The 24,882-nt window shown below is 42.2% G+C and overlaps 1 protein-coding gene across 10 annotated transcripts in view; it reads right to left on the bottom strand.

Annotated features, from left to right (window-relative positions):
* The window catches only part of CPLANE1 (ciliogenesis and planar polarity effector complex subunit 1), a 286,624-nt gene that overhangs the window by 166,884 nt on the left and 94,858 nt on the right, over window positions 1-24,882 (bottom strand). For 9 of the 10 annotated variants that reach the window (XR_015055411.1, XM_085871012.1, XM_085871011.1 and 6 more), the window contains 6 exons: window positions 23,577-23,735; window positions 15,599-15,707; window positions 12,758-12,908; window positions 10,800-11,793; window positions 9,470-9,550; window positions 2,388-2,463 (listed from right to left, as the gene is read on the bottom strand). Coding sequence is in view for 9 of the 10 variants with exons in the window: in XM_085871012.1 (XP_085727138.1) it covers window positions 2,388-2,463; window positions 9,470-9,550; window positions 10,800-11,793; window positions 12,758-12,908; window positions 15,599-15,707; window positions 23,577-23,735 (1,570 nt within the window). In the remaining variant the exon portion in view is untranslated. The remainder of the gene's footprint in view (window positions 1-2,387; window positions 2,464-9,469; window positions 9,551-10,799; window positions 11,794-12,757; window positions 12,909-15,598; window positions 15,708-23,576; window positions 23,736-24,882) is intronic. The other variant, XM_085871007.1, reaches the window with a different exon arrangement.

The raw sequence follows: 24,882 nt of genomic DNA, 5'->3' as shown, positions 1-24,882 counted from the left end.
CCAGGTCTCTTCGGAGAATCCTTGTCTCTCACTGGTCAGACTTTGTGTCCAACGAGCAGTTGCTGAGAGAGACTCAGATGAGATTTGTTACCTGTATAGTCCGTGAGCATCAGCTGTGGCTGTGTGGACATGTGGCTCATTTTCCTGACTCTAATCCTGCTCACCAGATTCTCTCAGCGAAGGAGCCTTGTAAGTGGAGGAGGCCAACAAGCTGACCACGTGCCACCTAGTTGCAGCAGGTTGATCAGCATCTCAAGGAAATGGGGATGGGGCAGGCATCTGCCTGGGGGATGGTCAGGCAGAGGCCTCTGGAGTACCGTCGGAAAGTGGATGCAGTGACGCGCTGCTAAGGCGCATGCTACCATACCTGACCTGACTTGACCTCCCAGTGTATTTATCACAAAAGAGATAGCAATGTGAAGCCCCCTTATCCAAAAATTAGGATAGCAATGCAAAGAGATATGATCTGATTCTGGAAAAACAACTTAACTTGCATCTTCTCCACTTGATCTGCTTCCTCTGTATATGTCAACATCATCTGTCTGTTCTCGTCTGGTTCACGTATAACACAAGTTGTGTACCTTGCCTCTCAAAGGACAATCGTCTGACTATCCAAATATCCAAGGCAGAATTTTGCTTGTGCATGGGTCCTCCTGCCTTGGCAGTCAGCCGTGCTGTTGTCCACAATGACTACCTCAAAATCCATGGTTAGTTGCTCGTTACTTCCTATTTTTACGATAACTATCAAACCTTGCTCACATTTCATTTGAAAATGCAAAGCCCGTCTGGGTACGCTTTGTAGTTGAACTAAACTTAATGGAAACAACCAAATTTTAAAAAATAATAATAATTAGGGTTCTCCATGTTCTCAAATAAAGTTTGTTGAAAATTTGATGATAAAAGCTCAAATGGTAATGAAACAGAACACCAAGAAGGAACCCAAAGAAGTAAAGAGCAAAAATGGAGTCATTGGGAGGAACCTGGAAGGGATTCGGGTATCAGCTGCTACTCCACAACCCTCAAACCCATAAAGATGCAGCCAAGTGGGCCTTACAGAAAAAATTTCTGCAAGAATTCGCTTCTCCTTAGAAAGATAGATAACAAAAGAGAGGAATAGAGAATAAAATAGATGAAAGAGAAGAAAGGCAAGAATTAGAATGAATGAAGAGCATTGCGAGAAAATTAGAAAGAAATGTGAAAGGAACAAAGAACAAAGATGTCGGGAAGAACTTGGCCAGATAGATTTCAGCAGTTACTCCCCAGGCTCAAACGCAGCAACATGTAAAGCGACCAGAGGTCCATCAGCGGGGAATCACAGTCCACACCGCATCAGAATATGGTACAAACATAGTGAAATAGAAGACCAAGAAGGGATCCGAAGAAGTAAAAATCAAAAATGGAGTCATCATGTCGTGAAAAAAAAGAAGTTATGTCCTGCACACACACGGACGCACACAACCCGATCTTTGCTGTACGGCTGATGGGATAATTACCTCATCAACTATTACAATCAGAAAAAAAATCATGAGACTAGAATGGTACGATGTCGAGTGCATACCAGGCTGAACAGGCTGAACAGTTTACATTTTGTATCACACGATAGGCCGGATCTGGATCCAGACCTGAACTAAAATAGAATCAGCTTGTTCGTGTCAACCGAAAACAACTCATCCACCAATTTTTTTCATAACTCATCCAAAACTTTTTTTTAATATCGTGATATATATATATATATATATATATATATATATATATATATATATATATATATATATATATATATATATATATATATATATATATATATTTGTTTCCCCATCCTCAATGGTGAAGAATTACTTTAGAAATTTAAAATAATTCTCGTATCCGGATCCTGATTCGGATCTTCACACAAATCAAATTATTTTGTCTCCGTCAAACACCCAACGTATCCACCAAGTTTTGCCCGAATCCGTCCATAACTTTTTCAGATATCATGCTATATATCATTTTTAGAGCCATCACTCAATCATGAAGAATCGCTTACAAAATTATTGGATCCATATCCGGATCTTCACCAAAATCTCATCAAATCGTCCTAATCACACACCCAACCTCTCCACCAAAATTCGTCCGAATCAGTTCACAACTTTTTGAAACACCATGCTCACAAACAAATACAGACAGACAAATAGAGAAACAGGGGTGAAAAATAACCTTCAGCCACCTTTGGTGGTGGAGGTAAAAACACAGAAATTCATATTTTCATCATATCTTCAATAAAATATATGGAAAAAAATTAATGCATTATTCTCAAGTGTCCTTTACTACTCTAATCAGTAACTAAAGAGAACTTGGACAAAGCACTTTTTACAAAGTGGGGTGGGGGGGGGGTGGGAATCACTCACCAGCTTGTCTGTCTCCTTGCAAGAGGGCTGGCTCTGGTTCTGTCAAACTGAGCAACTCATCATTGCATCTTGCTGCCTTGATGAAGAATGACACACCAGGTAAGCCATGTCAGCCTTAATGTTATTGCAAATAGGCATCACATAACACATTTATGTTTTTCAACCAATAGTGAAGATTTTTGGTGAGAGGATAGCTCAATTTGGAAGCGTACTTGCCATTTTAATGACTTCTCTGGGTTGGATTGCCACTGGTGTCATTCAGATTGGGGCATGGAGCAGAGGACTGACCCATTTATAATTACATTGCAGAGCATCAATCAAAAAGAATAGGCCAATGTGTAGTAGTATCCAAGCTCTGTTTACTGCTTGGTGGTTCGCTGGTTATAGCACTCCTGCATTGAATGGGGAATGATGAGATTTGTACAGGGGTGGATCCAGGTTTTTTTGAAAAGGGGGGTCCAGAAATCAAGTGAATGGGTACAAAATATTCCAGATGCTGCGAGCGTGAAGCCACAAAGCATGTGGTATGGGGTTTGCTTGTATTACATGCTTTGTGGCTTCCCCGATTCAGGACTCCAGAAGCTTTGGGATTCTCGATGCTCTCAAGTGCACTCTGAGTATCCACTGACCACATTGGCTACATGTTAGGAGAGTAAAAAAAAAAATTGTTTCCATTGTAAAATAAATTGTATTTGCCTTTTTATTGTACATTTTGACATGATCGAGTTGGAACCTGTCGCTTTGTCAACTTAAAAGGACAGTTACTCACCAATTTTTCTGAATGATGTTTTTATTGTGTAGAGTGCTTGCCTGTAAGTGGTACGGCAAAACATCAAGTGTGATATGCAAATATGGGACTCACCCAACTAGTGAACTTTCCAACCTTGATTTCCCCCAATGGCACACTCCTCCCTTTAGGACTTGGTAATGACAAATTTTCCTACAAATGTGATCCATGAGTCTCCTGTTCATCTTCTGCCCCCAATAAGTTCATCTGATCATGTGCTTGTGAGAGTCAACATCTCTCTGGTATAGTCAGAGAGCGCCGTATAATATGGCAGTTCACCCAAGCTGACTGGCAGGGACTGTAAGCTGCCCTCTCATCTCAAGACGAGTCCTTCATTTCTATCTTTCCTGATATTAATACTGCCTGGAAATCCTACCACCCTTGCTTGCTTTCAATGACATATTCATATGATTTATGCAGTTATCATACCTATCCTCTCACCCCTGGCACACAGAATATTGTGGTGAGGCAGCTGCCTTTAAACATCTAGCCTTCTCTTCCGGGAAGGCGAATCTGACCAAAGGCAACCTCAGATCATTCCACAAAGTCCAGAAAAAGTGTGTCTACTCTCAGAAGAACCAGAAAACAACATCTGACCAATCACAAGGCTGAACTTTCAAACTTGTCTCCCTCCTCTAAAACTTGGTGGTGTGGTGTATTGGCATAGAGCGTTGAGGGGGCGTGGAGGAGTTGTGATAATAGTCACGGGTCTGCAACGCATATAGCTGTTCGCGCCCGCTAGAGGTTCGTAGTAGTGTGCATCCGGGGACGCAATAAACAGAGTTACGACAACCCTCACGATTCACGACATTACAGGTGGCGCCTTGCTAAGTCTGTCTCCAGTGTATGCTCCCCCTCCATCCCGTCCCTCTCTTCAAATGGCTCCACAGCTGACTCTGGTCATGAGAAGGCTGAATGCCTCAATTCTGTGTTCGCTTTCAAATCTTTTCTTGCCAACCCCTCATTCTTAGTACCCACACTATCCAGTTGCACACAATTGCTCCAGGACTCTGTGTCTTTTGCACCTGAGAAGGTGAAGTAGTTTCTGTCAACCCTCAACTCTGATTCGGCAACTGGACCGAACGGCATCAACTTAGGTATCCTAAAAGCCTGCTCTGCTACTCTTGCACATCCTCTTTGCCTTTTTCACCCTATAATTTGTCCTCGGTGATCTTCCATCTGTTTGGAAAGGAGCTAACATCACAGCATCACATAAAAAGGTGTAAAAACGGATCCCTCAACTGCAAACCAATTTGTTTACTTCCAGTCATCAGCAAGAACATGGAATCCATCACAGTTTATATGAAACCCTTCCTTTTCTCCAACAGCCTCATCTCAGATCAACCAATCAGATTCAGACCTGGTTACTCTACCTTGGACATGCTACTCTTACTCTCCAAACAATGGATAGAAGCCCTCCATGCCAGTCATGAGATCAGAGCCATCTCTCCAGACATATCCCGAGCTATCGATCCACCTTGGCATCCTGCCTTGCTCTCCCCGTCTGCCTGTGCCATCCAAGGGCAACTACACACATGGCTAACTGACTTCCTCCACTCTTGTAGCCAACATGTGGCTCTCAACAGATCCTTTAATCTCCTCTCCCTGTCAAGGCTGGAGTGCTCCAAGAGAGTTTTCTGGACCCAGTCCTATTCCTGACCTTCATCAACGACCTCTCTGACTGGAAAATCCTCTTTATCCATTTAATGACAACCCTCTGCTGTGCAATTCCTCATCCTTCAGATAGGCAGGCTGCAACCTTTCCTTCTCTTCAGACCTTGACAAAAATCACAAGCTTGTCAAACACTTGGAATGTGTCTTTCGATCCTGACAAATCTCAAACTCTCGCTATCTCTCTCCGATTGCATCATATGGGCACACCCTTCTGTGTGCTTTTGCAACAATCCTCTTGAAGAAGTTCAGTCATTCAAACTCTTCGGTCTCACAATCAGCCATGATCTTTCATGGGCAAACCACTTTTCAAAGATGGCCTCCAAAGCCAGCAGCCAACTGGGCATCCTTCGTAATACAAGGTATTTACTTGGCCAACTTGAAGTTTTGAGAACCTAGAAGAGCTTCATTCAGAGCTTAATGGAGTACTGAACTGCTCTCCCCTATGGGATCTACCTCACATCTTGCCATTATTGATGTCATGGAATGCAAGGACCTCAAAATCATTGAGATCTCCCACGCCAAAGCCGAGTGTCCAGGTCTGTTGCTTTTGCATTGCAGACAGGTCGGTTGCCTCTCTGTATTCTACCTCCTCATTATTGGTCTTGCACCCTCTACACTCTCTTGGTTCTGTCCTTCCCAGGTTTCTGCAGGGCACATATGGTCTGCCAGTAATCCTCTTCTTATTAAACTAAAAAAAAATCTAGGCTCACTGGCTTGTTTTTGTTCCTGTATTCTCTCCACTCATTTGTTCCTCTATTCTCTCACCTGTGGAACCAACTTCCCCAGTCTGTTCAGTCCCATTCATCCCGACAGGGCTTCAAGACAGGTGCTCAGTCCCATTCATCCCCATCCATACTCGGGATATCCTCTACCCCTAAATGATCACATTCCGAAGCACTCCCTTTTTCCTCTTTATTGCGATTTCCCCCCTCTCCATCAACTCTTTTTGTTTGTTAGTTGCCAGTTGGTTTGTTACCTCCACCACCGAAGGTGGATGGATGTTATGTTTTCACCCTTGTGAAGTTGCGAAGCAGGATATCTCAAAAAGTTGTGAACGGATTCGGACAAAACTTGGTGGACAGGGTGGGGGTATGACAAGGAAGACTTGACGAGGTTTTGGTGAAGATCTGAATCCAGATACGAGAATGAGAAAATAATTTATAAGTGATTCTTGACAATTGATAGATGGGGCCAAAATGATATATAGCATATTTCAAAAAGTTGTTGACGAGTTTTGACACAACTTGGTGGATGAATTGGTTAGGTGACAGAAACAAGCCAATTAGATTTTGGTTCATGTCCCGATGCAGATCCGGCCTATAAGTGGGATACAAAACGTAAGCTGTTCAACCTGGAGGAGGTATGCATGCTACCGAGTGCCCTTTCAGTTCAGATTATGTGCAGATTGTTCACCCCCTTGTGTCTTCCTCCCTCTCCCCTTGATCTCACTCTCACTTCTGTTTTACTGTTGGTGTTTCCCCCTTGCCATTTTGGTCCACTCCCTTCTGCTCAAGCACTTCCACGAGCCTCAATCATGTGCATATATTAAAAAAACAAAATAAAATAAATTTCATTTTGGGGATTTGGTAGTGATTTTTGTCACCCCACCCCCTGAAAGGGGGGAGGTCCAGACCCCCAGGGCCCCTCTAAATCTGCCTATGGATGCAGTAATCAATGCTCATTACAAATTGAACAAACTAGCCAAGAACCCATCCTTACAAACAGGTTGATTCTCCAACTTTTATGATTTATGACTTGGAATACCAGCTTCCACTGTGTACCTAGTGAGTACATCCACAAATTGTCAACTCATTCCATCCATCGGTTTGGGGATGCAAGAAAAATTAATAACGGAGGGCTATTTCAGTTCGAGATGAGTTAATGCATGGAATGCTCTCCTGAGAAAGGTTGTGGCAGCAAAAAGAGTAGATAGGTTTGAATTGTAGTTAAGGCGCTGTCACACAGTGACGATTTAGCCAGCAATGGCAACGTATAAAAATGTATGTAAAACGTTGGCGTACGCTGAAATTTTGATGTTTTTTAAGTTTTGGTCGGATTCATAATGTGTTGGTCGTATGCATAACATATTAGTAATGGGCACAGAACGTTTCGTTGTCTTATAGATAACTTATACCAACGAATGCTTAGCCTGTTGGTGGCGTTCACAACCAATGCCCAACGATAGTCTAAGTTAGGCATAGCGAGCTGCACGTATCACCGACGAACTCGTGGCGTAGCCTGTTAAAAACCTGCCGCACACCGATTTAAATCACGACCGCCTGAAAATTGAAAGTGTCAACCACGCAGTCACACCTTGACGATTGAGCCAGCATATGCCGACCTATGAAAAATTTGCCGAACCAAGCTGGCACACGTCGAAAACGTTATGGGTAAGTTGTGTATACGTTAAGAGCACGCTGAAAAACGATGAAGTATGCTGTCATATTTCGTGGTACGATTAGTACGTCGTGAAATTTCAAGCATGCTGAAAATTTTACGACGTACTGGCCGTATGGCTCACACGTTCCGCTACGCTGGGAATAAGTTGTCAGCACGATATGCGATCGTTGACACACGTCGACACAAGTTCCTTTTAAGTTACTCATAAGTCGAAACACGTCGAGGTAATGTTTAGCATACCCGAAACTTATTTTCTCCGTCAAGGCACATTTTCTTTAATTCTCCTTGTCTCCGTGAAGGCACGTGATGAAATATCTGAAGTTGTTGTTGTTGTTTTTTTGTTTTGTTTTTTTTTTGTCTATCACGAATTTTTAAATATATTCGGACATTTGCTTTTAAGTTTCGACGTCGACGTGACAATATCGTCAAACAGAAAATATTCACAGAGGAACTAAGAATAAGACATGAGCAAACTGAAGAGGCAATCGGACGTGATGTAACGGCACGTGACGAAATATCGGAAGTTATTGTTGCTGTTTTTTTTTTTTTAAACGCTGCCAATACGCCATTACACGGTAACTGTAAATTAGAAACACGTTCAGTAAGTTCTGTGGTCGTCCGGAAGACGTCAATCAAATATGTCTACATACGTCAATATGCATTGGAGGTACCTTACACATAGGTTCAAAGCACGTTACTCATGGGTTAGAAATAAATTTTGGGTATGCTAAGCATTACCTCGACGTGTTTCAACTTATGAGTAACGTGTGTCGACGTGTGTCAACGATCGCATAACGTGCCTCGACGTGTGTCAATGATCGTGTAACGTGCCTACAACACGTTACTCATAGGCTATAAATAAGTTCCGGGTGTGCTAATCATTACCTCGACGTGTTTCGACTTATGAATAACTTAAAAGTAACGTGTGTCGACGTGTGTCAACGATCGCATAACGTGCCTACAACTTATGGCCAGCGTAGCGGAACGTGTGAGTCATACGCTGGCATACGTCGTAAAATTTCAAGCATGCTAAAATTTGAGGACAACCGCAAAGTACAACAATGAAAGCCAGCGTAATACGACGTATGGCAGTGTTTTTCAGCGTGCTCTTAACGTATACAAAACTTACCCATAACGTATTCGACGTGTGCCAGCGTTTTAGACAAATTTTTCATAAGTCGGCATACGCTGGCGAAATCGTCAAGGTGTGACAGCACCTTTAGATAAGTACCGAGAGGAATTCTCTTTACAATTCCTGTGCCTCCGCTGATGAAGTCGTCGTCGGAGACGTTGTGTTTTCGAGTTGTCTGTCCGTCCATCCATCCGTAACGAAACATTTAGCCAGAACAACAGCTTTCATCGACATAACAGCTAGGATTTGAAATTCATGAGTCAATGGACTGGAGACTAAACTAATACAAGGGTCAGCAATGTACGGCACATCTGCCATAAGTGGCACTCAAGATGATTGTGAGTGGCACATGCAATAAGTCAAATTAACTGGGATAAACCTAAGTTGAAAATAAACCCAACTAAAAACAATGCTTGACTGCTCTGTAAATTTCTAAAATAAAAAATAAGAGCACAGCACATTGGGGAGCATAATTTATTGTCCAAGTTATGCTACCCAATGAAAGCTCTTTGATGTAGAAAGAAAAACGATTCAATTGGTTTATTTATGACATTACATTTAGGGAGGTCAGCCAATCTTGATTCACAGGAAATCTCGCTGTAAGTGCCACTGATAACGACACTAATGTGTCCAACTGAGATCACCACACAATAAATGAACTCAACCTTTGTGTGCAGTGTGCAGGCCAAACTGTTTTCGTTCTTTTTGAAACATTGAAGGCATTTCTTGTGAAACTTGCCTTTTTTAATCAGGACATTGACACCGCAACTTCTGGCATTTCCAACATATTAAAGAACTATCAACACCGCACCATCAGTGTTGCTGAGATTGGAATGTACATGCAAGAACATAATTTTCTGTCAGATGTCAAGATTTCCAACATTTTGGGCTGATGTTTTCCTTTCAGCTTAAACCAGACAATTTTGATACCAGCGACATGAATTTGACAGTGTTTCAGTCGATGGATGTTGAGGATTTTGAAATGCAGCTCATTGAGTTACAATGCTCAGACGTATCGGCCTGAACGTTTAGGGGTCTGCGGCGCACACTTGAGGCTACCGAGAGAGATCACAGGGTCTCTATTCTGACCTGTTGGAAGTCCTTGCCAATGATTGACTGTTTGAAGAAAGTGGCATTTTCACTGCTCTCAGCATTTGGATTGACATACCTCTGTGAACAGATATTTTCACATATGAAGTCAGGAGAACTCAGCAAGGGAAAGCACGATCACACAAAACTGTAAAATCAGCCTTTTAATTTATTTATTAATTAAGCTGCAAAAATTTAAGTAGGACTATTATTGATGTTAAAAACGTATCAATGGCATGCAGATCCATAAATAAGAGTGAATAAGTTAACTCTTGGCATGCCACTTCTGAAAGGTTGCCAACCCCAAACTAAAAAATTGAATTCTATGCAATGCATATGTTGCACATATCAACCGTTAATGTTTGATAGCAAACTAGCAGGGAGGGGTTCCCGCGTTGCCCGGTGCCATTCTAACATTGTTGGCATTTTGAAGAAATCAATTTTTGTTTTCTTTCATTTTGTTTGTCGGGGTCGAAAGCACTTCGCTACACCCACAAAGGAATTGGGTTGGGGATCATTTAATGTTACCTTTCACATTGCAACATAGGCTTAGGCACTATAGAGCGATAAAAGAAAAATATTCAAACAAATCCAACTTTTTTTTTCAAATTTATTTTTGCCGAAAATGCTCCCCGACTGAACATTTGACGAAGATACATTCAGCCATCTCTGATAAAAATGGCGAGACAAACAGACACACACACACACACACACACACACACACACACACACACACACACACACACACACACACACACACACACACACACACACACACACACACACACACACATCTCTCTTTTAGTATAGATCGAGTAAGCAACATACTGTTTATTTTTCAGACTCTGGTGGTCACATCTCTCTGACCACTCCATAAGAATACACTCTCCACACTGGTTTAAAGTACAAAACATGCCACACAACAAAATCATGGTGCCATGATCAAACAAAATCATGATGAGTTGATGCCCGAGGTCGATTCACGATGCGGCTTCATTAATAACAAATGTGTAGTTTTCGGTCCAGTGAAGTGCAAATGTGCTCTGCCATTCATGACAGAGCTCACCAATGGAATGGTAGCATACCTTGGAGCAGAATGGTGTGTAGTGAGAATGGGGTATTTGCAATGTCATACGTGTCTATGGCTTCTTAGTAAAGTTATTGCGAATATAATGTCATCGATTGCTTCTTTATAAACTATCAACGAAAATCTCCTCAACCTCTATCAAAATTTAAATTCTGCTCAAATGCTACTAAAACTTGCAACCAAAACAAAAAAGGATCCAAGAAGGCATTTTTAAAATATCCAATAACAAATACTCATTCATACCTGCTGGGTTAGTCTGTCATTGCTTCCACCAGACTGCAGCCAGAGTCCACAAATGATTGATTGTGCTGATGTGTTGATCCGCATGACTGTTCCATTCCTCTTACATTTTTGGCTGCCACGAGTTGACAAGGAACAGTCATTCATAAGTCCTCTGCCATTGGCCCATTGCACCAGCCAGGTAATTAAACGGCCAGATGAGCCTTGTTTTAGCTCCTGCAGACCAGATACCTTGTTCCTCGTTTGCTTTGCAAAAGCATCAAGGAATTTCAGGAACAACGATTCAGGAAAAGCAAGCAATTTGCCTGCAGAATCTTTATTAAATAAGAGCTGAGTTCTCCTTTTCATCTCAAAGAGGCCATCTTGAAGTGTATCCTCCTTTTTTCGACATCCATTCACCTTGAACAGAACTTGGGAACCCCACTGTTGGAACCCAGCAACTCTCACTGTCTGATCTTGTCTATCTAGAGAGATGTCAACTTCAACTTTGTTTGCAATAATATTTTCTGCATGAACACCACCTTGGTCTTTTAAATCATTCCATATTTGAAGTAAGACAGGGTGCAGGCCAGTCACCATGAATGCATTGTCATTTTGATTTATCCCAGAATTATTTGCCATTTTAGATTTACTTGCTTGCCTCATGGCAGCTTCTCGCAAGTGTTCAGACTGTGAGGACATTAGTGGATCCTCACACGCTAGTTGGCCAGATACTGGGAGCTCTCGCTCAAGAAGATAACCAAGGAAAAGGTCCAAGAAACGGAAATATTCCGCATCTCCCAATTCAAATTGCCAGCTCCCAATATGGTGATTATTGCCTTCGAGGCACGTTTCTTTCTCTGTCTGGTTGGTTGTGAACTTTTCTTGTGATATCTCCAATGGGCAAACAACATCCTGAATTTTCATAGTGGTCTTGGCACAACTGGCTTGGTCAAATTCAGCCAAATTGCCTTCCTCAGCATGGGCTGAGTCAGCAGAATCCGGCCACAATGGCACCCTGAAAAGACATGGCATTATTACCTTCGCAAACTTTGTCGCGAAGGTTATGTTTTGATCGCTGTGTATTTATTTATTTGTGAATATGTGTGTTTGTTATTCGCATAAATCCAAAAGTATTGAACTGAATCACAGCAAATTTGGTGGGATGATTGGTTATTATCCGAGGACAATTTGATTAGATTTTGGGAGCGATCGGGTCAAAGGTCAAGGTCAAGAAAAGGTCAAAATCGTCTTTTTACCATAGCGCGGTCAATTTGTATCCAATTTGCATGCAACTAATGCCAAAATGTTCAGAATTCAATGCCCCATCTTGTGATATGTCACATGACACTATGACGTAATGACCCTTATTAGCGGTTGGGAGTCAAAGGTCAGGGGGGGGTCACGACATTGCAAAATGTGCGGTTTTAGTCATAACACTGTCAATTCTTATCCGATTTGCATGAAACCAACACCAAAATGTTGACTGTTCTGTTCCCCACACTCTAATACCAATTACAAAATTAAGAGTACAAAGGGTCAAGGTCGAGGTCATGAAAAGGTCAAAATCGTCATTTTGCCATAGTGCGGTCGATTTTTATCCAATTTGTATGCAACCAATGCCAAAATGTTGTGAATTCAATGCCCAATCTTGTGATATACGATATGACACAGGAAATTTAATGTTTTTAAGCCATCATAACACATATGAGATGGCAAATGTGGTATGGGATTAAATACCCTCACAATTAACGGTTTCTGGGTGGGGGGGGGGGCAAAATGTAGCATTGGCGAAGGTATGCGCTCTACTAAGTGCCCGTTCTAGTTTAGTATTGTTAACATTGCCAGTCAGCCAACATCAAACAACAAAGCTGACAAAAAGCATAAACACACACACACACACACACACACACACACACACACACACACACACACACACACACACACACACACACACACACACACACACACACACTCCTTACCGAAATGCTGTTCGGGTTGGGTGACTTTCTTCCACATCTGGTTTCCATACAGGTTGCTGTGTCCGGCCAATGAGCTTATAAAGGTGATGCTGCCATTGTGCCCTCAACTGTCTGGCTTCCTTTACTGCCTGTGCAAGGCTCAACTCCTGACCTGTGAAAATGAGCAACTCAAATTAATTATCCAAGTTGACCAACGTAACCATTATCGAATGATTCTTCAAATAAAATTACCACCTCAAAATATCTTCAAACGATAGCACAAATTATCTTCAGAACTACAAAAGTGATAAAGATGACAAACTACATTTTCCTCACTATAAAGTTAATCAAACATCTAAAACCACCTGGATGCTAAAGTGATTCATCTGGAAGAATTGCCCAAATGGTACAAGTGCTTAGACCATAAGTATAGCCTCAGGTACACCTCAAGAGACATTGCATGCCACATGGAATTCACCTGCCTGCGAATAAGTTGAATCGCCAATGCTGCCCCATCATCAGTGCCAAGTAAAACCTGTTCTGTTTATTGTTCATTGTGCAGAAAGTCCAATTGTGTTAAACTCAGAAGTTATGGCAACAGCTACTGGTAAATCGCCAAGTAATTCACTCAGAAACTGGAGCATGTTATATGTTATCCTCTGCGCTGATTACGGAGCAACATTCGAGGGATTAAAATCGTAAGCAGGAATACTTGAGATGTATTTTGTTGAGGTACCAGTGACATTTTGGCGATTCACCAAAACAAATCACCTCAGCCTTCGGCTGGCTTCAGAATAGCTAGAATACAGAACGCTCGAACAAGAACACAGAGCCAGAACCAGGACATAACAGAACAAAAACCAACAGAAGAAAGGAGAGGCGGATACCAAGAAAGGAGAGTAGAGGCACAAATTTGAGGAAGACTTGGAAGAATAAAGGACATGGAGAAGAATGAGAGTAAGGGGAAGAGGACACAGGTGGGTAAACAAGATGGATACTGGGGAAAACTCGCAATTAGAGAATTGGAAGAAAAAACTAGGTAAGAAGCCAAAATGGAAGAAAAATATTTTACTTATAAAAATATACAAAATAAAATAAAACAAAAAATGAGGAGGAGGGTGAGGGAGTGAACGGAAACCTGGTAACCTGGAAACGCAGAAGGAGTTCAGCTTGGGGAGGGTTAATAGAGGTGAGAAAATATCATGGTTATGGATGGGGGATGATCTGAGATGGTGGTTAGCAGTCACCTTGAAATGAATGAGATTAAACAAACTGAGGAAGTTGGTTCCACAGATGCGGGGGGAAGAGGAACAAATGAGTGGAGGTGAACTGTCAGTGGATTTTGGGAGTCTCACCAGAAGTGGGTTAATGGAAAACCATGTGCGCCCTGGGGAAATCTGGAGGGGGAGAGGGCGGGGACACAGCACAGAAAAGGGCAGAGGGTGCAAGACAAGAAAGCAGGAAGTAGAAGACAGAGACCATTGACCTGTTCGCGATATGAAACTAATGAGCCCAGCAACTCGGCTTCATCGCGGGAGATACAACTCAAGTCCAATTGACCTTCTCAGCTATCAAATGCTATTTCCCCGAGGTCCAAAGGACCTTTCACTGTATTGATCCAGAAATAATGAGCCAAGCTATTTACCTTTCCCATCTGCCATTATAACTACAATCACCACTTTATATACACTACCACAGAATACAACCTATAAATAATTTCAGCCTGAAATGTATAAATGTGCTTTCAGTGCAGAGCATAATAATTAAACATTGAACATAGACATGACAACATCGAAGAAACAAAAAGGGAACCTTTCCTTGTTGAGCTCATTGACTTTAAAGTCTTGGACCTGCATTTTTCTCATTGAGGAAGCAGGGGGAATATCTGTCTAAGTGAGGGAAAGAAACCCCAAGAGTGCATTTGGAAGCATGCCTTAAACAATGCCTGGTTTTGAGACTCATCTGCTGCCCTTCAGAGGACCAGAAGATTAAAAGCAGGGATTTGCCATGCTAGTGTCACCCTCAGTGCAGTGACAAGGCATATGACTAACAGCTGCCCATGGTAGTGCCCTCCTTCCAAGTACAAGAAACTCAGTGGAAACACTATGTGTGAACCACGAATCCAAGTCATTCAAAAATGTCCTCATTCAACTTGGGCCATTCACTGGGAACCCCAAGTCCACAGTCCACATTGAATGCTCCCACTTGGAACCGATTGCCAAGACAGCCTTGATGCATAGGAACTGGTCTCAATGAGCAAACAGTGAGCTTCATGCAGCATTCGACATGGCTCTTTTATATTCAACTAAAGTGAAGTTGATGGTGCATCACCACAAACCCCATGCTTCCCACTGAAAGCAAAGTTGAAAGATGGCAAAAGGTTCCACCAAGTATGACCAAATATCTCCACATTAACCGGAGGTCAAGTATAAAAAAATAAATAATTCAGGGGATTTTGAGGGACATTAAAAAAATGTTTAAAAACCTGCCTGTAATTGCATTGTTCGGTACTTGACCTTTTGACCCCACCCCAGGAAGCGGGGCCAAAATGATACTGCTCTTGCACCCTTCCTGCCATGTGGTGATCATAACTACCAATTTTGAATTTATGTACAACCATTTCGAGCTAATTACTATATCCTCCCCCCCTCCCCCCTCCCCGTTTTTTCAACATCCAATCATTCGAAATATGAGCAACTAACCAATTGACCATGTTACACAAAAACGGTTAAAGTTGCCACTTCGCAGTAATATGTCAAAATTAATTGCAGCTCAGTATCACACAAGTAACTAATATAAATGACAATTATGACATATGGAAGATTACCATAAAACATTGAACCGATAACAAAAATAGTTTACCAAAAACTTGCAGAGAATTCAAGTGATTGTAGACAGCTTTGTACTTGTCCTGCAGCCGTATACTGATCTCGCTCGACTCCGGCAAGGTCTCGGCTAGCATGTCCACTGACTGACAATCATCGGGAGTGTGGGACATAGAGAATGGATGCAGTTACAGGAAGAAATCCACCACATTTAACAGTTTATACAAAAAGTCCTCGATATATGAATTGGTACAACCATCCAAATGTAATGAGTCATCAACAATGAAGAAGTTCACCACGATTGCTTGACCACTGTCACAATAACTGACATGCGTATGAATGTGTGTGCGTATGTGTGTAAATGTGGGATTAAGTATGGTAATACCTGTCCTATTTTATCCCAAACAAAATAAATACTTGAACGGCAATGCCTAGATCTTAATGATTCAAAGAAACCTCTGAGATAATCACAAAGAAAACCTCAAACGTCGTTTATTTACTGACTTGTAGCATACACATGTTGCACCGTGTTGGTGAAACGATGCAGAAGTGTAATACGAGGAGAAACGTATACAAGACTCCTGGTTCTCGACTCACTCATCACTTTACAGATTGATATTGCAAAATCATGAGCTTCAGAGTTCAGAGTTGAAAAGAAAGAAAATGAATGAAAAATAAAGCAATTATTCTATTACACAAGCCAAGAGAACCTTTCTGGATTGAAGAACTAAGATTGTAAATCCATATGGATTGAATGAATGAATGATAAATATAAATAGCAAACAGAATAATACACAAAACACACATTTATAATACTTCACCAACGGAGCCAAAAGCAGCACAGACTACATAATTACCTCGGCCACCAACGGTGGAAACACCCTCCCCCCACCCCAACCATTCCCAAACACTCCCTCCCCCCAGCTTTGTCTGTCACTGGTTAATTATTATGCTCTGTACTAATTTATATATTTTAATGTTCAAAATATTTACAGGCTGTATTCTGCAGTGAAAATGGCAGATTGCATATTTAATATGTGAATCAGCAAACGAGCCATGTTGGGAATGTTATAGTTTACATTAAACAGGTATATTTTTGCAATTCTGGATTTCCTTTAATTACTGAAGAGTATTCATCCATATCTTGAGAGGTTTTGTAGCAAATATTGAAATTTGTGATGGCAACCATGGGAAAAAGTAAATCACTTGCCGCTATCTCTGGATCAATGCAGCCAAAAATCCTTCGGACCTCAGGAAATGGCACGGATCCGGAACCGATAATTTTAAAGAAATATTTCACCATTGAGGTCAGGACAGGTATGGGAGCATGCGCCAGAGTAACGCGTCACTGCATCCACATCCCGCCGGTACTCCAGGGGTCTCCGTCTGGCCATCCCACAAGCAGACGCCAGGCCCATCCCCACCTCCTTGAGATGCTGATCAACCTGCTGCAACCACAAGTCACGTGGTCGGCCCGTTGGCCTCCTCCACTCATGAGGTTCCCTCGCTGAGAGAATCTGGTGAGTAGGATCAGCGTCAGCAAAACGAGGCACATGTCCATACAGCTGCAGCTGACGCTCACAAACTATGCAGGTAACAAATCTCATTTGAGTCTTTCTCAGCAGCCGCTTGTTGGACACAAAGTCCCAACAGCAATAGCCAAGGATTCTCCGAAGAGAACTGGTACCAAATGAATTAAGTCTCCGTCTCAGATCCCTGGTCAGAGTCCAAGTCTCGAAACACCAAGGACCTGAAGACTCAGGCTTTCGTCGTTCTGCACAGGTACCGACAGTGCCACACCCCATGCTCCAGTGAATCTGTGACTCCCCAGGCCTGACCCAGATGTCTGTTGACCTCTGGCTCACAGCCAGCAGAGACATGAATATCACTGCCAAAGTAAGTGAGTCTCTCCGTGACCTCAACATCCTCACCATAAACAGGTACAGACAGGATAGCAGCATCCAAGATGTCACAAAATCCTGGATCTTAGTTTTGACCCAGGAAACCCGTAATCCCAGCGGCTCAGACTCCTCATTCAGCACCTCGAGGGCCCCAAAAGGATATCTAGTCTCTGCAAAGATGAATGCATCATCTGCGAAATCAAGGTCAGAGATCTTGACAGTCGCAACGATGCACCGCAGCTGAATATTTCTGTCATCCTCCCCAGAATCCAGTCCATACAAGTGCTGAAAAGTGTGTGGGCCAGTACACACACCCCTGACGAACTCGAGTAACAACTGGAAGTAAGTCAGAGATGGTACAACCACATCTCACAGCACTCTCAGTACCAGAGTATAGTTCAGACATCAGATAAATCAGTTTTGGTGGCACCCCACGAAGACCAAGAATCCTCCAGAGGACATCCCGATTCACTGAATCGAACGCTTTACAGAGATCAACATAGGCTGCAAGCAGCCCCTGCCGAAACTCTCGTCTGCGTTCGGTGAGGACACGAAGTGCAAGGATACAGTCAATCGTTGACCTCTTAGGTGTAAAGCCTGACTGCTCTGGATGCTGGTGCTCAAGCAGAAGGTGGCGAACCCTCTCGAGAATTATCCAAGCAAAGACCTTGCCGGGCACTGAGAGTAGTGTCATCCTTCGGTAGTTGCTGCAGTCTTGGTGATCACTCTACCCTTTCCAGAGAGGGACAACAAGGCCCCTCTTCCAGTCAGTTGGGATGATGCTTGTGTTCCAGGTAGAGCACAAAACTGCATGCAACGACACGAGTGCAGCATTTCCACCAGCCTTGAGAAGTTCGGCATGGATGCCACAGATCCCTGGAGCTTTACCAATTTCAACAGGTTCACCGCAGCCTGTGTTTCCACAAACAAAGGTGGACCACAGTTGATTGGAGGGTCAGCAATAGTGATTGTAACACACCTGACATCCAACTCAACAGCTGGTGGATCAGCCTGGTACAACCACTCAAAGTAACGGGCCCAGCGAGCCTTCACTTCGGACTCCTGTGTCAAGAGCCCACCATCCTCTGCTCTCAGTGCAGTATACCGAGGGACGGGCTTGGACGAACGCAATGCACAAATTCCCCTGAAAGCAGGATGAGAATCACTTGACCACAGGTGACGCTCTACCCCCTCACAGATTCCTCAAACATGGGCCTCCTTTGTCCACCCTTAGTGCACGTGCAGTTTTATGCCTCAGCTCCCTGAACAGCTCAGCTCTGCTATTCAGCTGGGCCCTGCGACTCCAGGCAATGGTATCCAGTGTCCTCTTGAGACAAAATTCTTCTTCACCTTCCGATGAGTTCCAAGGCATCTCCTGGCAACATCATGGACAGTGGTCTTGAAGGCACTCTACAACTCTTCAGGATCCCCCAAAGCACCCAGACCCCCCAAATCTCCACTCAGCCTGTTCGCAAACTCCTCCACTACCCTCTCATCCTTGAGCTTGTCAACATCCAGCTGAGGCTGGGATGATTTTATTCTCCTGGATTTAAGGTGCAACTTCAAAATTGCTACAAGCCCATGGTCAGTATTGAGGAACTGAGCACTCCGGTGGACCCTGCAGTTCTGGATCATCCTCCAGCGACCATCGACGAGTACATGGTCAATCTCCTTTGCCACACCGCCAGCGTTGGAATACCAAATCCAACGGTAAGCTTGTGGGCGTTGAAACCATGAACCAGCCACTCTAAGTCTATGACTTCTTGCAAAGTCAAAGAACTTAGTGCTATTCTGGTTCACAGTTCCACACCCATGGGGACCAACACATGTCTCCTAACCATCCCTATCAGTTCCAGTCGATGCATTGAAATCCCCCAAGACTCGTCTGGGGCACTGATCAACCACAGACTCGAGAGTGGCATAGAATGCATCCTTAATGGTGAGATCACTCACCTCAGTCGGAGTATATACAGAGACCAGGGAAATGACATCCAAGGAGTGACGAATCCTTTGTCTCATAATACGCTCATTGACCAGTGTTACCTCAATTATCATTGGAGTCAGCTTATTGAACACAGCTACAGCAACTCCTTGGGCAAGGTAACCATCAGAGCGACCAGACCAATAGTAGGTGTAACTACCCACCCTGATCTCACTGCAATCTGGTCTCTGGACATCGGTATTGCAGCACTCTCTGAGGTTCAAACGCCTGAGCTCAGATAACAGACAGGTGATCACCCTTTCTTAGGGATAGGACATTCCAGGCACCCACCCGAAGGGACCGCCTCAGGTTAACCCAAGGAGACCGTCTTCTGGTGGATGACATCTCAGCACCACCCCGACACACTCTCCCGCAATCTGACCCGGGAATTTTACCCCATGGTTTCACTCCGATCATCAAAGATTGGGGGTCGCGAAGGCTTTGCCCCAATCCCGTCATCCAATGAGTTGTTCTGCAAAGGGAAGCCGCATAGGAGGTACTCCCACGGAGCGGGTTTTCAGATTTTTAACATCCGCCATCGAAGATGGATGGAGGTTACTGTTTTCACCCCTTTCTGTTTGTTTGTTTGTTTGTTTGTTTGTGAACAGTATTACAGAAAAACTCAGACGGATTTCGACGAAACTTGATGGGGGGATTAGGTATGGTCCAAGGATAATGCCATTAGATTTTGGACTTGGTCCAAAATCCAATATGGCCGCTATGGCGGCCATTTTGAAAAAATATTTGAATTTTTGTTTTTGTATTTCTACATGTTTTAAGTGATTTCCAACCAAAAAAATAAAAATAAAAATTGTTAGAGAAAAAAAAAAAAACTGAAAATTTTGCAACTTTTTTTTTTTAATTGATTTTATTTGAAAAATATTTGAATTTTTTTTTTGCATTTCTTCATGTTTTAAGTGATTTCCAACCCCCTCCCCCCCCCCAAAAAAAAAATGTTGGAGAAAAGAACTATAACTGTCAGCACTGTTGACGTCATATTTAATGAATAAGATATAACGTTCACTTGAGTGACCCAGCAGTATTGGCGGTGGAGGTTTTGCACTCTACCGAGTGCTCCCCCTCTAGTTTTTATGCTTCTGTAATGTTTTGCGGATGAAGGGTTTTATGGTGGCCGGAGTGCAAATCCTGCCACCAACCTCCTCATAAGAAGTAACCCAACTGCAGGACGACGTCCGCAGACACAATCGGGCACGAGATATGGATGGCCATTGGCTCACAAGGAGCTCCTCCGCCCTTTGACAGGTTTTGTTCTTCATCCTGCTGGGTGTCCATATCATACACCCACCTCACCAAGAAACTTGGTGGGGGATACGGTTAATCTCTGACAACACGACCATGGAACAGGTTAGTACAGGCTTACACACTACCTGTAGCAAGTCACAGATCTAGTCTGACCTGACCTGACAGTCGATCAGGTCACATGAGACATGGGGCCAAAAACGATACACTGTATAGCACGATATTTCAAAACGTGTGGACGAATTACTAAACTTGGTGGATGAGTTGGTTAAATAACAAGAACAAGCCGATTCGATTTTGGTTCAGGTCCGGATCTGGATCCGGGCTGTCAGTGGGATACAAAACGTAAACTGTTCAGCCTGGCGGAGGTATGTGCTCTTCCGAGTGCCATTCAAGTTGATGTTTGAGCTCATGCAATGATTTCCAAAATGCAATGACAAGGCTTGCCCCAACTAGCCCCCAACAAAATTATTTTCGATCGATTTCTCTTATAATGCAGTTTTGTAGCCAAGATGATGTTTTCAATTGTTATTGCAGCGATGTTTGATTTATGGTTGACAAAAGGCGGTATCACTCTCTCACGAAATGTTGTATTAAGGTGTATATTATGCACCACAACTTTACCTAAATGAAAACACAAGACTTACCCAAATATGAAAGAGCCATTTAAGGAAAGAGGTTCAGTTTGTGATATTTTAGGATCCATCCATCCATTGGGATACATTGCATGGGATGGTGGAATTGCTTGTCAGTGAATGATTCATTATCCCACATGTGCAGAGAGAAGCAAGATATTGTTTTTACTATATCTGCCTGTCAAACAAAATTGAAAATCAATCTACACAGGTTTTTGGCGACGTCATAAAGAACCCAAACAACAGGCACGAATAATCAAATGGAAGACCAAGATGGAACCTAAAGAAGTAAAGAGCAAAAATGGAGTCATCAGGAGGAACCTGGATCGGATTTGGGTTTCAGCCGCTACTCCACAACCCTCAAACCAATCCAGGCACAGCCAAGTGAGCCTTGCAGAAATATTTCTGCAAGAATTCACTTCTCCTGAGAGACATCGATAATGAAAGAGAGAAATAGAGTAGAAGAGATGAATGACTAGAAAAAGCAAGAATTAGAATGAATAAAGAGAATTGTGAAAAAAAAATTTAGAAAAAAAATATGAAAAGAACAAAGATGTCGGGAAGAACCCAGACAGATAAGATTTCAGCAGTTACTCCCCAGGCTCAAAAGCAGCACATGTACAAGCTACCAGACTAATGTAACGTGTTAAATAAGGTGGTGTAAAAGACGCTGCATTAATGGCAGTAAGCTTCTTGAAAAAGAAAGTTTTTACTACCTTCAAAAATCATGATTTTATTTCAATTCAATTATATACTGTACTTCAACAAAAGAACACAAATCACTTTATTGGAATTTTATTTCCAAAAAAACCTTTTGTTCAGCAGCAATTGGACAAAATATTACGGAATTTTTACATCATTTCGCCCAATCAAATTTGCTGCTTACAGATCCCGCCCATGCTCGTTTTCCTCAAGACTGCATATGGCATAAGGTGTTCTATGAACAATTTCGTTCAGTCTGTAGAGAAATAAAAGAGGTAAACATGCGTGCCAGAAAATCCATAAATTTATTCACCACACTATCGAGACTATTAGCTTTGAGGTTTGGCTTATTTTAATCAATACCCAGAGATCAAACTGCCTCCTCTGGTGCTGGCAATGAAAACGGCGTGAACCAACTTATGCATGCAAGGCATACATTACCACAAACCTCTAGCAAGACATGAACCTATATAATTCCACCATCTGCTAATGCCCAGATGCCATACAAAAAAAAAAAACCCATATAAAGCATGCATTAGAATATTGCCTTCAAATTTTAATCCAACACTGCCACAGCATCCTTTGCCAATAGTAAAGCATTAAAACAGCCCAAATACCTCAAACTACTCCCTAAATAACTGTGAAGAAAAATTGTCATCTCATTTAGTTTGAAGCAGAAAAAAAATTACTTAAAAGAAAAGGCTCAACAACTTAAAAAATAAATAAATAAATAAAATAATCTGCAGAAAAAAAAACAGAAATAAATTAATACGTACAGCATAAATATTAGGATTCATTTGTACTCAAGTTTGACCAATTCTGACACAAAAATCAGTGCAACTCTGCAAAATGGCAGGAGTCCAGCCCTGGCCTATCTGCATACAAGGTTCCCATCGCGTGCTGCCTTTTTGGCTGCTGGTTGCATCATTGGTTAGGGGCGCGGCTATGCCGCTGATGCAGTGCCCCTATTACCAGTATACTGGTGCTCGTTTTGCCGACCTCGGAAGGATGACAGGCTGAGTCAACCCCCTGGTTTAATTCAATGGTATTAATTCAGTGGAAATGGGGCTCGAACTCAGGATGCTCGGATCCCAAGCCACCATTCTAACCACAAAGCCAACACCAAACTGATTGCATACAAGGTAAAATAATCATTTGAGATTTAACATGCAGTAGAGGTTGAGCGAGTGTCAGCAAGTCATTAATTGTGCCGAACATTTTATCTACTTCATATATGTACTTTTTGTAAGCATCAAAAACACAGTTAAATGGTTTCCCAACCTGCACGTACTTTATCACAATGTACCCTTATTGCATTTTCAATGTCAATTTCAAGACTTGTGGAAGAGTTAAACAGCAGTGAGTGGAAGAGTAACACATGAACAATTCAGTGAAGGAACACACACATACTGGATTATACAAACATATTTTTTCATTTTATGCAATAAAAACATCACCATACTTGATCACTCGCTAGTGCCCAATTCTGACGTTCTTCCAATTCATGGGTTTTGGGTTTTTTTTTTTAATTCCCACCTGAGCCGTGGGAGGCAGGTCCATGGCAAGACTAAGTATAGAATCATGCAGCTTCTCTTCAGAACCAAGGAACTGGCCAAAAGGTAGCAAGCGGTATATCCACATCATGGCTTCTGTTCCCAGAACTGCCACTTCATGCTCACTACACTTCTTGGTATCCTGCCACACATCAACGCATCAACACATCACTGTGATTCAGACATGCACCAACTATGTTTCAGAGATTACTGTAGATATCCTTGCTTTCAATTATAATTAAGGGCAAGCATATAAATTAAAAAATAAAAAATAAGGGAATGAAAGAACAGGAGAAGGGGAGAGAGGGGAGGAAACCTTTCCAGAGGTTGTTATATCCCACAATTCACTCCAGAGCCTCAATTCACTCCATAATTTTTGATCCTCAATAAAACCAGAATGGCAGCTTGTACTCTCTTGATTTCATTCAGAACCCGATTTATTATTTGAATGCAATTCATTGTTGAGTAACAACATATAAAACATGCCTGCCCCTGGGGTTGTTTGCTGTCGAGTTCAATTTAGAGTTGGTTTTGACAATTGCTGGAAACAATTTATAAATACTGGGGAGCAAACTAATTGGATGGAAATTAATTAGGTCCATCTCGTATCCTTTATTTGGATAACGTACCCATGCTACTAAGTGACAGGGATTCTTTTTATCATTTTCCAGGCACTTTTAAAATAGTTTTGCTTATTATTCAGCAGTTCACTACCATTAATGATTACATTGACAACAATTTCTTCTTCACTAGATGGCGTTCGCCTTTTCATGCTTTTCAATGCAAACCAAATTTCATCGGCAATCACCAATGTAATGGTTTCAATTTTTTTTATTGTACTTTTATTTATTTTTTATTGTACAAAAAGATTAAAAAATAAAAAATCTTTAAAAAATGAAATTACCAATTCATCCAAAATTGAAATAAATAAATAAATAAACAAAGACATAATAAACAAATATCCCACTTTGAAGACTATACTGTATTTTCAAAATGATGGATGAATCTACAAGTAATCTACAAGACCTACAAGTAAAGACCAAATGACCATTATGAAGTAACCAGAAAGTTAACAGTTGGGAGGGAAAAATAACAGAAGGAGTAATAAATGGCCCCATGGGGAACTGATAGTTCTTTCCACAACAAGCGGGGTGAAAATGATGTGGCGGAAGGGGTCATGGCTTCCCTTCCTTAAGTGGTACGGCCATGGGAAGCACAACTTGAGTTAAAGGCATGGTGCTTGCGTTTCATGAAGAATTTGGTCTGCATCTGGCTTTCGGTTTCTGAGA

Source organism: Eptatretus burgeri, chromosome 2 (genome assembly GCF_056783735.1).
Source record: "Eptatretus burgeri isolate ZD-2024b chromosome 2, Ebu_testis_v1, whole genome shotgun sequence".
Classification (NCBI taxonomy): domain Eukaryota; kingdom Metazoa; phylum Chordata; class Myxini; order Myxiniformes; family Myxinidae; genus Eptatretus; species Eptatretus burgeri.
This window is presented reverse-complemented; position numbering and strand designations above follow the sequence as displayed.